This window comes from Vespula pensylvanica, chromosome 24 (assembly GCF_014466175.1).
Source record: "Vespula pensylvanica isolate Volc-1 chromosome 24, ASM1446617v1, whole genome shotgun sequence".
Lineage (NCBI taxonomy): Eukaryota > Metazoa > Arthropoda > Insecta > Hymenoptera > Vespidae > Vespula > Vespula pensylvanica.
Window position 1 is genome coordinate 1,897,799 of NC_057708.1, and position 15,540 is coordinate 1,913,338.

General features: G+C 32.2%; 2 protein-coding genes across 6 annotated transcripts in view; both read left to right on the forward strand.

Moving 5' to 3' along the window:
* The first annotated feature begins 925 nt into the window (after positions 1-925).
* On the forward strand, positions 926-4,474 carry LOC122636997 (protein kinase C-like). 2 transcript variants are annotated; one of them, XM_043828776.1, is made up of 7 exons: positions 968-1,590; positions 1,910-1,970; positions 2,031-2,238; positions 2,830-2,861; positions 3,300-3,370; positions 3,578-3,722; positions 3,837-4,474. In XM_043828776.1, exons 1-7 carry the CDS (start codon positions 1,258-1,260, stop codon positions 3,914-3,916), a joined length of 930 nt encoding a protein of 309 aa, XP_043684711.1. In that variant the 5' UTR covers positions 968-1,257; the 3' UTR covers positions 3,917-4,474. The 2 variants fall into 2 exon arrangements, with proteins under 2 accessions (XP_043684712.1, XP_043684711.1); XM_043828777.1 differs by lacking the exons at positions 3,300-3,370; positions 3,578-3,722; positions 3,837-4,474 and adding an exon at positions 2,989-3,285 and having other exon boundaries at positions 926-1,590.
* A 1,793-nt stretch (positions 4,475-6,267) lies between these two features.
* LOC122636995 (protein kinase C) overlaps positions 6,268-15,540 on the forward strand; it is a 24,504-nt gene continuing 15,231 nt past the window's right edge. Inside the window, exons 1-10 of one of the 4 annotated variants that reach the window (XM_043828767.1) lie at positions 6,270-7,170; positions 7,443-7,503; positions 7,565-7,796; positions 8,873-8,904; positions 9,530-9,600; positions 9,782-9,944; positions 10,021-10,587; positions 10,686-11,281; positions 12,069-12,280; positions 12,413-12,697. In XM_043828767.1, the coding sequence (XP_043684702.1) occupies positions 6,841-7,170; positions 7,443-7,503; positions 7,565-7,796; positions 8,873-8,904; positions 9,530-9,600; positions 9,782-9,944; positions 10,021-10,587; positions 10,686-11,281; positions 12,069-12,233 (2,217 nt within the window). In that variant the 5' untranslated portion in view covers positions 6,270-6,840 and the 3' untranslated portion in view covers positions 12,234-12,280; positions 12,413-12,697. Of the gene's footprint in view, positions 7,171-7,442; positions 7,504-7,564; positions 7,797-8,872; positions 8,905-9,529; positions 9,601-9,781; positions 9,945-10,020; positions 10,588-10,685; positions 11,282-12,068; positions 12,713-15,540 lie in introns of those variants that run through there. The other 3 variants (XM_043828769.1, XM_043828768.1, XM_043828766.1) reach the window with 3 other exon arrangements.

Sequence of the window (15,540 nt, forward strand, 5' to 3'; positions counted from 1 at the left end):
TTGATTTTTATGAAATATAAATAACAGTCTATCTAAAAATTATTAACGTATAAAAATTGCACGATAAATCATCGTAATAATATTTATTAAAACCGATTCTCCATAAATAAATCATTCTTAAATTATTAATCACGAATTAATAATTCGCTTCTTTCCCTCTCTCTTTCTCTCTCTCCTAGTCATAGGGGATATGAAAATGGCGTTTGAATTTTTCACTATGAATATAGATGTTCTTTTTTTTCGAATAAATCGATTTTTGTAATCAATACAGATCATTATCGACGAATACAAAGAAATCGATAGCGTTTCTCGATACTATTTCTTTTATGCGCAAAATTTAAAGAAACCAAGGACTTATAGCTCTATTATAATGCATGTGATGATGACAAAAAAGAAGAGTGGGGGTGATAGAAGAAGAGGCAAGGAACTTAAAAGAACGAAAGATAAACTAGCATTAAATAAACGGAGAGATAGGGTGGGAGAAAGAGAGAGAGAGAGAGGGATAGAGAGAGTGTGAATGGAAGGGAGAAAGAGAGAGAGGGAAAGAAAGAGTGGGAGCGGAAGGAGAGAGAGAGAGAGAGAGAGAGGGAAAGAAAGAGTGGGAGTGAGAAGGAGAGAGAGAGAGATTGCAAGAGAGAGAGGGAAGAAAGAGAGAGGAAAGAAAGAGAGAGAGAGAGAGTATCGCAGTAAAAGGAAACAAAAAGTGAGATATAAAATAAACGAGAAAGAAAGAGAGGAAAGAAAGAGAGAAAAAGAAGTACTGTGTACGACGTGCGTAATTTATACGTCATATCTCTCAGCTTTATCGTTGACTAATGCATCAGTATTTACGTTAGTGAGTTATTAATAATCCGATCTCTCTCTCTCTCTCTCTCTCTCTCTCTCTCTCTCTCTCTCTCTCTCTCTCTCTCTCTCTCTCTTGTATATATACACATATACATATACGAGTTGTTTTGCTTCTTTCCTTTATTTTTTTCAAGATTATTTATAATTCGCGGAATCATCAATTGTGAGTAGACGTGCGCGAGTTGTTTATTATCTTTCTGAAGAAATCGCTAATATTGTAATCTTGAAAGTCGCAATAACAAATTGTTTTGTTTTCTTCGTTACGTTCCGTAAGGAAGAGTAGTTCTCAATCGAACGAGGAAGTGTTCACACGGCTTGTCTTTAGCTGTTACTAATCTTCTTTTACATTTTCTATTTTCTATCGAGAACGATTTAACTCGTCTATAAGGCGTAATATATTATTTTTTCGCGATGTTTACGGGTACGTTAAAGATCGAAATATGCGAAGCTGTCGGACTTAGAGTGACCGACACACAACGAGAATTTTCGCACGAGGAATCAATATTAAATTGTTACGTTCAAATTGACATCAACGAGAATCATCTTGATCGTTCATCAACCAAATACAATACCCTTGATCCCATTTGGAACGAAATCTACACGCATGACGTCCAGGATGCTGTCACACTTAAATTAATTATTTTTCACGAAGTAGATTTACCATATAATTATTTTGTTGCCAATTGCAGCATTCCATTCGATGAACTCGTTAGAGGAGCAGTCGACAAAACTGCTGATCTTTGGGTTTGTTTGATCATTTCTATGAATCTATTTTTTTTTTTTTTTTTTTTTATCAACGTGGTCCGATACTTTATTTGTCGTATATCGCAGGATATTATCATTAATAGAGAATATATATATGTATTTAATATGTATATATATATATATTAATATATTATTTTATTATATAATAAATATAATATATTATTTGTAATTATTAATTAAAAATATTTTAATTATATAATTATATAATATATTATTTAATTATATATATATAATTTTAATACTGGTTAGCAATGTAATAAGCACTAAAGTTTTGTATAGTGACATAAGTATGTTTTAGATTGACCTTGAACCTCAAGGAAAATTGCGAGTGAAAATAAATTTAAAGTGGAGCGATTCAGGTATGAAAAGTGGTAATTTTTTTATTAATTGTAGATGAAATATACTGTGGATATTCTTAGATGATTTTCGGGGAATGGCTTGTAAAGAATCCGTTGGTAGAAGTAACCAAGAAGATATTAGTTCTAGAAGAGAATCCACAAATATGCAGGGATTCAATCATCAAAGAGATTCTATGAGTCATCGAATTCACCAAGTGCATGGTCACAAATTTGTGGCTGCGTTCTTAAAGCAACCATCGTTCTGCTCTCATTGCCACAAATTTATATGGTTTGTATATGTTTAATGGTATAGTAGTTTAAAATATATTTATAATTAAAATTTATATGGGTACTATTTTCTCTTTTAAATTGGAGATCATTTTCACTTGTAAATCTGCATGATACATTGAAATATCTTTTAACTAGAGGATGCCTGGATGCTATATAAGGATATTTCTTTTACATTTAATTTTGGTAATACAGGACAAAATAGTGTCTTTTAGATAACATGTTTGAATGTTTCTTTTATAAGAAATTGTTTAATCGTACTGATTTGAGTATTATCAAAATTATATCAGAGGTAGATAAAACTTTTTTGATTGTAGAAGATTGCATGATATTTTGAGTTGCACAAGCATACATTTTGTATGTAGCTCTGAATTCTTTTCAAAACTATAAAATGAGATTTTATTCTGATAAATGAAAATAGATTCCATGTGGAAAACACCAGCCACTTTGTTCTATTAATAATTTTTTTTATATATATCTATCTATAGTACTTAGATTCTATCTATGAGATATAATTCAAGGAGGAATACATATGTGTTTTAAAAGAGAATATGAGGGAACAATATGACGTGTTTTGTCTATTGTGTTCTAGGGGTTTTGGCAAGCAGGGCTATCGGTGTCAAGGTGAGAAAGACACATACACATTATTGACAGATTATAATTATGTACTTGCTTGCTAAACCTGTGTATGATAAATTCATTATTATTAAGAATATATACAGTTTTCACAGTTGCATTAAATTATTTACAGTTGTCAGAAGTCCTTGCAACGGTTTAAATTTTTTAATAATTTTTTGTAAATTCAGTTTTGGTCATCGTACTTATTTGCTTCCTTTGATTTGCACTTACAAATTGAACTCCAGTACTTACAACTCATCATTATTCAATGGGAAAATTTATTTGCTTTGATTTGATATAGTGCTAAGCTCGAAAACTCCCTTCACTGCATGATTTTATTATTACATGCAACCAGCTTTGGTTATACTATCTGCTATTATTTTTTTTAAGGAAGTAGTGCATATAGATATCATTATACAGATATCATTATTGTTATTGTTTTAGTTTGCTCTTGCGTAGTTCACAAACGATGTCATAAATTGGTTATTGCAAAATGTTCTGGAATGTTAGATGAGGTAAGTTATTTCATAAATATTTTTGCTTTCTTTGCAAATAATTTTTTCACTTGCTTATTAGTAAAGAAGAAATTTCTTTTCGATATCCATTGTGTTAAATAAATTCTATTAAAGTATACTATTAGATCAATTATATTACTTGTATTACATATCAATTTGTTTTAATGATATTTTAATTCGTGTTTGTTATCTTTTCCAATTATTCAGAACAGGGAAACTGGATTGCAATCACATCAAAATGAGATAGATGTACCACATCAATTCTTTGTTCATTCATATAAAAGGTGTACATTCTGTGATCATTGTGGTTCTCTTTTATATGGATTATATAAACAAGGCGAACAATGCAAAGGTAAATTTAACAAATATTTTTTTAATGAGATGTTCTTTATGAATGTGAGATGTTTGTTATTGAATGTTCTTTTATTGTAAAAAATGACAATTAATTATTTTAATTTTTTCTTAGTTTGTAATATTAATATCCATAAAAGATGCCATAAAAATGTGGCTCACAATTGCGGTATGAACACAAAGGAGATAATATAATTTTAAGCTTAATTAAATTAAAATGTTTGTTTTAAAAGCAAAAGAAAGTAATTTTTATATGAATTTGGAACAAGGATCAAGTGGTACAAAAATACATCTGAAAGGAAATGCGATTTTTTTGGAATTCGAAATAATTGAACAAACAGTTAATCTGGTTTTAGCAATCACACTTAATCTTTTTAATCTTGTATTTAACATGATTGATACATTGATTTATAAGTACGTAGATTATACATATACTTAGATTGTAATATATATACAGATTTTAAAGATTTTAATCTATACAAGGTGTGCCATTAATTCTTAAGCAATTTTAAAAGTCAATTATTCTTTTTCGAGATTTTTTTCACAAAATAATAACAGATTTTTAAAATCGCTTATGGGAACTTTTGGACCACTCTATATTTTATAAATATTTTAATCGAAACTAATATATATTAATGGTTTTTTTGGTGGAAGATAATTCAATAACATTATTACATTGATACATCAATGTAAATTTAGATCCATAGCTCTTCGATTGTTTATATAAATCAATAAAGATCGCGATTTACTTAGTTTCCTTTGTTTTTTAACGTTACTTTTATTAATAATTCGCTTCTTTCCTTCCCTACTTCCTCCCACTCTCTCTCTCTCTCTCCCCCCCTCCTAGTCACAAAGGATATAAAAATGGCGCTTAAAATTTTTACTACGACGCAGATTTTCCAAATCAATTTAGATTGTTTGGGTCGATTTACATCATGTATATATTAATGAATAATATATATTCACTATTATATATATATATTAATGAAAAATTTGTATCTTAGTTTTTAATACTTTTTTCATTGCAAAAAAGTGGAAATTAAATAAAAAATTATGGTATAATTTATGATACAGTACGAACTGATATAATCGAACGAATACTAATGATGAGATATAAAACTACGAGATTTATTTTAGAAAGTTCTATATAAAATCTATATAAAATCTTAATTATCATTATCCAATAACTAAAAAAATTAACCTATTTATATATGTAATATATAACGTAATATCGACGACGTCAATCATACCAACCAATTTTTCGTCTTAGGGAGACCAACGTACCAACAACATAATTAACTTTTCGTGACAGGCTGACCAATATTATAGTTCGTAATAAAAAATAAAGAAAAGAAAAAAAGGTACGGGTGCGTTCTAAAATTGCAAATTTCCATTTTACGCATAATAGTCAAATACCGCAATGATTTTTCTTTGAATAAAAAATCGATCGCAATCTCTACATTTTCGAATTAATATTCGAATCGAGTAAAAATATCGAAAATTATGACATAAGATCGATCTTCGACAGATCGATTTAGAAATCGACTCTCAACTTTTTTTTTTAATTGCGAAATGTATGGAGGAAACGAAAGAGCGAGATCGTGGACCAATCGTGAGATTCGAATCTGTGGAGTAGTTAAGATAGTAAAGGCGTGAAAATAAAAAAACTGTCATTGTAAAAAAAAAAAGTAACGTCGAGGAAATAACATATAAATTACTCTGTAGATTCCATTTTATAAGAGTTATAATCTTCGTGACGAACAGTGTAAAAAGAGACAGAGACAGAGACAGAGCGGAGGCAGAGAGAGAGAGAGAGAGAGAGAGAGAGAGAGAGAGAGAGAGAAAGTGAGGATTGTGACTAACGTTTCGACTAATAGTAAAAGAGGAAAGTCTAAATCGCGAAGGAAGAAGTTTTAATGGCACTCAGGATATCGAACGGACGAGAAGAAGCTTTACAATCGCATATAATTCATTCATTTGATTTTTTTCGATCAGTGATTTTATTCTCCCGTAATTTTCTTATACTTGAGGAAAAGGAGTTGGTCATCGGAGTACCGACAACGATAACGCCGACGAAGAGGAAGACGAAGAAGAGGAGGAGGAAGACGACGACGACGACAACGACGAGGACGAAGACGAAGACGAAGAAGACGACGACGACGACGACGACGTCGACGTTAACGTCAATTTCAACGTCAACGTCAACGTCAACGTCAACCACTCTCTCGATACCGTTTCTGTTATGTGCGAGAGCGAAGGAAGCCGAGCGTTTATAACTCTAGTACGGTGCTCGTGGCGGTGACAAAGAGAAAGGGAGGAGGTGACACAAGGAAGGAGAAGGAACTTGCGAAGGATAGGTTTATATTAAAGGAAGAGAAGGACAGAGCGAAGGATAGGCTTATATTAAGGGAAGCGAAGGAGAGAGAGAGAGAGAGGGTCAGAATAAGACGAGAAAAAGAGTGAGATATAAAGTAGACGAGAGAAAGAGAGAGAGAGAGAGAGAGAGAGAGAGAGAGAGAGAGAGAGAGAGCGCGCGCGCGCAAGAGTGAGACGGACAGACGGATAGAGCAAACGAGAAAGAAAGAAAAAGAGAGAAAGAAAGAGAGAAAAGCTCTGAGGACGAAGACACGCATTTTAAACGGTATATTTATTTTCCACGGCAGATCATCTTTACCGTGTGAACAAGTAATCGGTATTTACATCTCTAGCGTACTGTTAATAATCTCCATCTTTCTTCTCTACGAAGAGAGAGAAAGAGAGATACATATATACACGCATACATACGTTGCTTTCCTTCTTTCTCTTCCTTATTCGTTCGAGATTCTTCGACATTCGGGATATCGTCGATTACGAGAAGACGCGCGCGAGTGTCGATTATTATCCTTCCTTCGAGAGGTCGGTGATATTATAACCTTGGTTCGTCGCGAGCATCGCGACACAACATACAAATTGTTTCGCTCTCTTCGATACGTCTCGATCGAAGAGAGATTTGACACTTCTGATCCGATCGAAGAGATTTTCGCCACACTCGTCTTTTCTTCTATTATTATTATTATTTTTCTTTTCTTATTTTCATCGAGGACTATCTACATTCTGTAACGTATAATAATTTCTTCGCGATGTTTACGGGTACGATGAAGATCGAAATATGCGAAGCCGTCGGACTCAGAGCGACCGACAAACAGAGAAAGTTTTGGCAGGACGAACCGATACTCGATCCTTACGTTCAACTCGACGTAGACGAGAATCATCTTGATCGATCCACAACTAAATCCAAAACCTCCGATCCTGTTTGGAACGAATCGTTCACCCACGAGGTTCAGGATGCTGTCATGCTCGGATTAACCGTCTTCCACGATGCGGCCTTACCGCCTGATTATTTCGTTGCCAATTGCAGCATCCCATTCGAGGAGCTTGTTAGCAGGAACGACAAAACTGCTGATTTTTGGGTTTGTATTTATATTTTTATGAATATATTTTTTTTATTACGTCATTGTGGTCCAATAATGTATAACGCATTGCTTTTTTATTTGTTATGTATCAAAGGACGTTGACATTGATAGAAAAAGTATTTAATGTTATGACTAGTTTGCGATATATAGTAAGCACTATTTATCGGTCGTCGGAGGATATCGATATTTATCTAATGTTACGACTGTATAGTTTCTTATCTTAGAGTCAGAGTTTACAGTTCGGCACAACCGTATAAAATTTGTTCTAGGTTGACCTCGAACCTCAAGGAAAATTGCGAGTAAGGATAGATTTGAAATGGAATGATTCAGGTATGAAGAGTGGTATTTCTTTTTATCAATCGGTGATAAAATATATCATGGATGTTTCCAGATCATCAAACCAGTTGTCGCAGTGGGGTGGATGGAGAATCTATCAGTATCGGTAGAAGTATCGGAAGTATTAGTTCGGGGAAAGAACCTAGGAGGGAATTCAAAGAATGGCAAGGATTCAATCGTCGGAGAGGTGCTATGAGGCGCCGTGTTCATCAAGTGAATGGTCACAAATTTATGGCTACGTTTTTAAGGCAACCAACATTCTGCTCTCACTGCCGCGAGTTTATATGGTATGTATGTGTTTAACGGCATGAGGGTCAAATGCTTATAGTTTAATATATATTTATAATCGATTGCTAAAATCAAAATTTACATGGGTACTACTTTCACTTGTAAATTGACATGTCTGGTATATCTGGAATACTGTGAACATGGTATACTAATTATATACATATGTGAAAATTCCTCTTCGGTCATTCATTGAAATTTAGTTTTACAAGGAATTTGTAGTAATACAAAATGCAAACTATCTCTAATGTCATTATCTCTCTCTTTTTCTTTCTTTCTCTCTCTTTTGCGCTTTATGATTTATTAATATTATAAAGTGAGAGAATGACCGAAGAGATCAAAAATGTGCCTTAACTTGTTTCAGCAAATAGAATTTTGTTTGCTTGGTTTGGTGTGCTTCTTTTTAAAAGTTAAAGTAATTTAGTATCGGTGCAGATATCAATAGTAAACTTAAAACTTTGATTAATTGAATACAAAGGTCTAATCGACTTTTGCACACCAAATCTGCATGGTACAATGATATAATAATCTTGCAACTACAAGATCTGCATGTCTGGGATCTTGGTTTTTTTTTTTATATTTGATTTTGGTAATACCAAGAAAAGAAATTAGTGACTTTTAGATGGCATGCTTGAACGTTTCCCTTATAAGAAATTATTTAGTCGTATCGATCTTGGCATTGTCAAAATCATATCAGGGGTAGATAAAACTGCGTTTATTTTGGGTTTTATCACATTTAACTAGAAGGTTGCATGTATTGAATTTTAGAAGCACACATTCCATGTGTTGCTCTGAATTCTTTTCAAGATTATTGAGGTGTTGGAGCACTCATGTATCAAAGTTGTTTGGCTATAAGAAAACAAGATTTTATTCCGATAAATGAAAATAGATTCCATGCGAAAAGCACCTGCCACTTTGTTCTATTAATAATTTTTTTTTTTTTTTCAATTATTTATACATTTCTTAAGAGTCTACAATAGATGTCTAACTATGGTATATGGTCCAAGGAGGAATACGTATGTGTTTTAAAAGGGAATATGAGGAGACAATGTGACGTGTTTTGTCTGTTGTATTTCAGGGGCTTGGGCAAGCAGGGCTATCAGTGTCAAGGTGAGAAAGACACATACACGTTATTAACAGATTATAATTGCGTATTCGCTTGCTGAACCTGTGTATGATGAACGTGTTATTATTAGGAATGTATACATGTTATTAGTTTTCACAATGACATTAAATCATTTAGGATGAACGGCAGTTCTTGCACTTAAAAATTTGACAGTTTGAATTTTTCAATGATTTTTTGTAAATTCAGTCTTGGTCATGGTATTTATGTGCTTTCTTTGATTTGCACTTGCAAATTGAACTTCAGTACTGATAATCCATCACCATTCAACAGGAAATCTTATTTGCTTTGATTTAACATGGTGCCAAGCTTGGAAACTCTCTTCACTGCATGATTTTATTAAATGTTAATTGGATAAAATGATGCAAGGTTTGAATATCTTGCTATGCGGGATCATTTGCTCCTATGTGACACCTCTCTGAAATTATTATATAATTCTACTATTATTGCAACAGGATTAATTATATTTTATTTTTGCTTTTAATATGATTTTAGACAATTAGGGTGCACTTAAACACGCATGCAACCAGCTTTGGTCATGCTATTTGGTGTTATTTTTCTTAAGAAAATATAGTGTGCATAATATAGATATTGTTATTGTAATTGTTTCAGTTTGCACTTGCGTAGTTCACAAGCGATGTCATAAATTGGTGATAACAAAATGTCCTGGAATGAGAGACGAGGTAAGATATTTTATAAATATTCGAGCTTTCTCCATATATTATTTTTTAATTGCTTAGTGTTAAAAAAAAATTATTTCTTTTCAATATCCAATGTATTAAACAAATTTCAGCGATCAATCTATTTCTATGATGTTATAAGTTGTATTTTGTTTTCTTTCCTTTTCTGTGCTCAATTATTCAGGGCAAAGGAACTGGATTGCAATCACATCAAGATACAGAAAGTCCACGCTTCAGCATAGATGTACCACATCGGTTCTTTGTCCGTACATATAAGAGGTTTACATTCTGCGATCATTGCGGTTCTCTGTTATACGGATTATATAGACAAGGTTTACAATGCGAAGGTAAGTTTAACAAATATTTTCTTAATTCGATTTTTTTATTATAAGAAATGCAATAATTATTTATATTTCTTCTCAGCTTGTAATATTAATGTTCATAAAAGATGCCATAAAAATGTCGCCAACAATTGCGGTACAAACACAAAAGCAATGGCAGAAATTTTAAGTGAAATGAATATTTCTCCGGATAAGCAAATCAAAACGCCAAGAATTAATTTTACAACTTGTCAACCAAGCCAAACACCTCCTACCGTTGCTGTAACCGAAACATTAACAACAGAAGCGTCCCAGGCAGCGGTCCAAAGACAGTTGGAGGAAAGTGTAGTAGGAATTAAGCAAAATGCAGTGTCTGTTAGTGAAAATGAAGTGAGAAAGTTTGGTCTAGAAGACTTTAACTTTATCAAAGTACTTGGAAAGGGTAGCTTTGGTAAAGTTATGTTGGTAGAACGGAAGAGTAATCCCGACGAAGTTTACGCTGTAAAAATATTAAAAAAAGATGTGATTATACAAGACGACGACGTCGATTGTACGATGACAGAAAAACGTATTCTGACATTAGCGGCGAAACATCCATTTTTGACAGCTATTCATAGTTGTTTCCAAACGAACGATCGTCTCTTCTTTGTAATGGAATATGTAAACGGAGGTACGCTTTAAAAATTTCAGTCGTAAATCTTTCATGTAACATCTTTTCGTGTAACAATATTATTATATAAACACGGCAAATGCCATATTTCTTTACAGGCGATTTGATGTTTCATATTCAAAAAGCTCGTAAATTCGACGAGGCAAGGGCACGTTTTTATGCGGCCGAGGTAACGCTAGCGTTACAATTTCTGCACAAATATCACGTCATATATCGTGATCTTAAACTCGATAATATTCTTCTCGATCAAGAAGGTCATTGTAAACTCGCAGATTTTGGTATGTGTAAGGAAGGAATCGTCGAAGGTAAAACTACGACTTCGACGTTTTGTGGTACACCCGATTATATAGCACCAGAGATTTTGCAAGAGTTAGAATATGGTGCCAGTGTCGATTGGTGGGCACTTGGTGTATTAATGTACGAGATGATGGCTGGCCAACCTCCTTTCGAAGCAGATAACGAAGACGATTTATTTGAATCTATTTTACGAGATGACGTATTATATCCAATTTGGATATCGAAAGAAGCGGTTTCGATATTAAAAGGATTCATGACGAAGAATCCAGCTAAACGATTAGGTTGCGTGACTGCTAATGGAGGTGAAGCTGCTATAAAGGTTCATCCATTTTTTCAACACATGGATTGGGAAGCTTTAGAAGGTCGTAGAGTTAAACCACCAATTAAACCAAAAGTTGTAAGTAAACAACTGCAAATTGAATTTGTCAATGTTTATATGAGCCAGTGATTATGAAAGTAAATCAAAATCATTTGAGATATTAAATGATATATTTTGTCTCTCTTATAACGCTACTTAAACATTTTTTTATTTATTAGCTCGTTCAATAAGTGTGTGAGGGTTTTTTTTTTAACGATGTAGAATTTTTAAGATTGACGATTGAACAATGTCTGAAGCGAATAATTAATAATCATCATCTTCCGAGCCAATTGTCGAGTTGATCTTTACGAAGCAAAGTTTCCAAACGTGTTAGACAGTGGTTGCTCATATGAAGTCGTACAAACCATTTTTTGTGCTGTTTTTTGAACCTTCATCGTAGACGTCAGAAATATTTCGAGCGACGCAGCTGTATAATCGTAATTAAAATTGTAGAGCAGCACATGTGGAAGATATTCGTTTTTATTCACTTAAGAGCCTTCATTCACTATAAAATGAAAAACATAGGAATTTATTGGATGATCTAATACATAAAAGAAAATTATTTTTCAAGAATAAATATACTTACTTTCTCAGTATGTTCGTTCCTCGTTATAGAAAAAAATAATTTTTGAACTCAAATGTGTAAAAATATCTTAAAACGAAAGATATATGTAAATATATATATATCACCGTCTTATATAAAAATCCAATATATTTGTGTATACATATTTATATATTATATATATATATATATATATATATATGTGTGTATAATTCATTACTAAATTCATTTTATCTATGTGAAAAAAATTATTAAAATTTTTAGCAGAGTAAAAAGGACGCATTAAACTTCGATGCCGAGTTCACAAGGGAGGATCCTGAATTGACACCTGAAGATCCAGAAGTGGTCAGTTACATCAATCAAGAAGAGTTCCAAGGCTTCTCTTTTGTCAATAAGGACTTTAATCCGGCAAGATTTGGGACACAATAGGAGACAAGAATTGATCGAAAGAAACAAAACACAAGGATGCTTTTATCGTAAGGTTTCTTCTTCCTTTAATTAGTTTGGTTTGTCGAGAACAAAGACATCAAACTTTATTAGAATTCCTATACGATTGAGCATTCTAAGATCACACAGTATTTCCTTTAATAATTTATCTTCTTACGAAGGTATATCTTGTGGGGTGTCATACGATCAAAAAGTTATTCAAGTTCATGATCGACGTGGATCATAGAAGGATCATTCCAAATAAGATCCTCTAAAGACGACACATATTGACTTACAAGAAGATTACGTGTATTTTGGTCTCTCGATATCATCACATTGATTGGTAAAAGAGTCACAGGTGTTCTTCGTACTCTTTCATTACGAAAGGTTCAAACGAGTTGGAGTTTGATGTATGCTTTAAAAAAGGAAGGAAAGCGAAAAGAGAGAGGAAGTGAGAGAGAGAGAGAGAGAGAGAGAGAGAGAGAGAGAGAGAGAGAGAGAGAGAGAGAGAAAGAACACGTTACCAATGTATTTTCAAAGAATTTCTAATATCTTGCGGTACTGATAAAAAACAGTATATCTTGCGAATATGTACTGATTATTAACAACAGTACAAAGAAAAAATATTGATTAACTAAGAAGTTTATTATTAATTATATATATGGCATTATATATATGTGTGTGTATATATATGTGTGTATATATATATATATATATATATATATATATATATATGTATGGAGAGATCGCTGGACGATTAATTTTTTTTTTACCATAAGAAATGTGTCTTTTAAAGATGTTAAACATATATGGGATTAGAAATGCAACGGGAGGATAGACACTTATGTTTAATAGATTGCGGATAAGTGTCGCAAAAGGAAGTTATAAAAAGTAATCTTCTCTTGACTTCCAGACATTAGATTTCGCTTCCTCTCAGAGCATTATCTTTCGATTTAATTTGTCATATATATATATATATATATATATAGGATTTTATATGTGGCAGGCATGTTTCTCGAGTCTGAAGATTGAAAAAAAAAGCATCACCCTTTGTCTTTTCATATCCATGTAATGTATTTATTACAATATATGAATTTAAATGTCCTTCGAGTAAGAAATATTAATGGCAACAGATTGTTTAATTGTTGTTGCTATTAATATTATACATGCATCACATACCACCACACATACACACACATACACACACAAGATTATGAAAGACGTGATCAAAGTAAAAAATTTAAAAATATTTATTTATGATTTGTATAATTAGGTCATTGATACAAGAATTATGCAATAAACGATTTTTTTTTTTTTTTAATTTTATATTTAGATCATATATTTCATAATTACTGGCTCATATTTATGTGTATATATATGTATACATACATACATACATACATATATAAATAAATGCACATAGAAAATTTTCAGACTCATAATTATTAGAAACACTTTTGGGAGAATGTATTACATACATACATACATACATACATACATACATACATACATAAATAAATACATACAACATACATACATATATTTGCTTATTTAAATAAAATAAGTCTCTGAGTTTAGACGATAAACCAGATTAGAAATGAAAGCCAGTTCGCTAGTGACGAAGACTGAATGTATAAGCTGGACTTAAGTTTTCAAAATAACACTCTCACGAGAGAGAGAGCGAGAGAGAGAGAGAGAGAGAGAGAGAGAGAGAGAGAGATAATATAATAAGTCTATATGTGTAAAACTTGTGCATAGTGAATATTAACTTGTGGATAGCATATATTATATATATATAATATTATATATATATAGTATACATATAGATCATTATATAGAAAAAGAGAAAAACAAAAAGAAAATAAAACTCGAAGAAATATAGAAATTATCAGATAATGATTAAATAATGCTTTAGATAAGTAAGTGCAATTTTTCAAAATTTTCTTCGAGCTTTTATCCATAAAGAGAGAGAGAGAGAGAAAGAAAGAAAGAAAGAAAAAGAAAAGCATTTTGCAAGCGCGCTTCGATAGTATATAAATATACATCCATTAAATAATAAGGGCGAATACGTATATTATATAAGGGCACACATAGAACGAGAGGAAGAGAGATATACGTACACGTATACATTATAATACGCTTATGAGATTCGAAGGATCGATGATGATTATGATGATGATGATGATGATGATAATAGGTCATCATTTTTACTGAAATAAATGCATTAAGGAGAGAGAGAGAAGAAAAAAGAATAGGAAAAGAAAAAAAAGAAAAAAAAAATGTATAAGGTGAACCAAAAGTTCCTAAATATTAAAAATCAATAATTGTTTTTCGTGACTGATAGGGCTGATTTTTCTTTTTTTTTTTTTTTTCTTTTTTTTTGAGATAATAAAACTACAATTCCTATATTCACATACACACGCATATTGCTTGTATAATTACAAGTCTAATTGGTAAGAGAAAAATGGTTAAAATTACAAGGCCAGTTGGTAAAAGAAAAATTGATTTTTAAAATCGTTTAAGAACTCTTGACTCCACCTTATATATATTTATACTTACGCATGACACTGCGGAGGGCATGGGCATGTACATGGATAGGCATGGGCATAGGCATGTAAAATGTTCCAATACATTAATCTCGAACGTCTTCTTAATACCTATTTAATGACACTTGTAAATGTCAACTGATAATGTTTATTATTAGCGATTGTTTCTTTTCGATTACTTGTTGTCTTCGTTATGACACAGGATAAAAAATCATCGTCCTAAGGAATGAAAATGAAGTAAAATAAATTAATACAGGAAAAAATAAAAGTCGTACACCTAGATATAAAAAGAAATATGAAATAATCGAGACGATATCACCATCATTACCATCATCATCATCATCATCATCATCATCTCCACCACCACTACCACCACCACCACCACCACCACCACCACCACCACCACCACCACCACCACCACCACCACCACCACCACCACCACCACCACCACCACCACCACCACCACCACCACCATCATCATCATCATCATCATCATCATCACCACCACCACCACCACCATCATCACCATCATCATCATCACCATCATCATCATCATTATCATCATCATCACCATCATCATCATCATTATCATCATCATCATCATCATTATCATCATTATTGTTATTATTATCATTATTAATATTATTATTATTATTATCATTATTAATGTTATTATTATTATCATTATTAATATTATTATTATTATTATTTACTACTACTACTACTACTACTATTCTATTACTACTACTACTACTACTACTACT

Coding starts and splice junctions, on each gene's coding strand:
- LOC122636997 (XM_043828776.1), top strand. CDS start 1,258: ATGTTTACGGGTACGTTAAAGATCGAAATATGCGAAGCTGTCGGACTT. Junction 1,591..1,909: donor ACAAAACTGCTGATCTTTGG/GTTTGTTTGATC, acceptor AGTATGTTTTAG/ATTGACCTTGAACCTCAAGG. Junction 2,862..3,299: donor GCAGGGCTATCGGTGTCAAG/GTGAGAAAGACA, acceptor TTATTGTTTTAG/TTTGCTCTTGCGTAGTTCAC.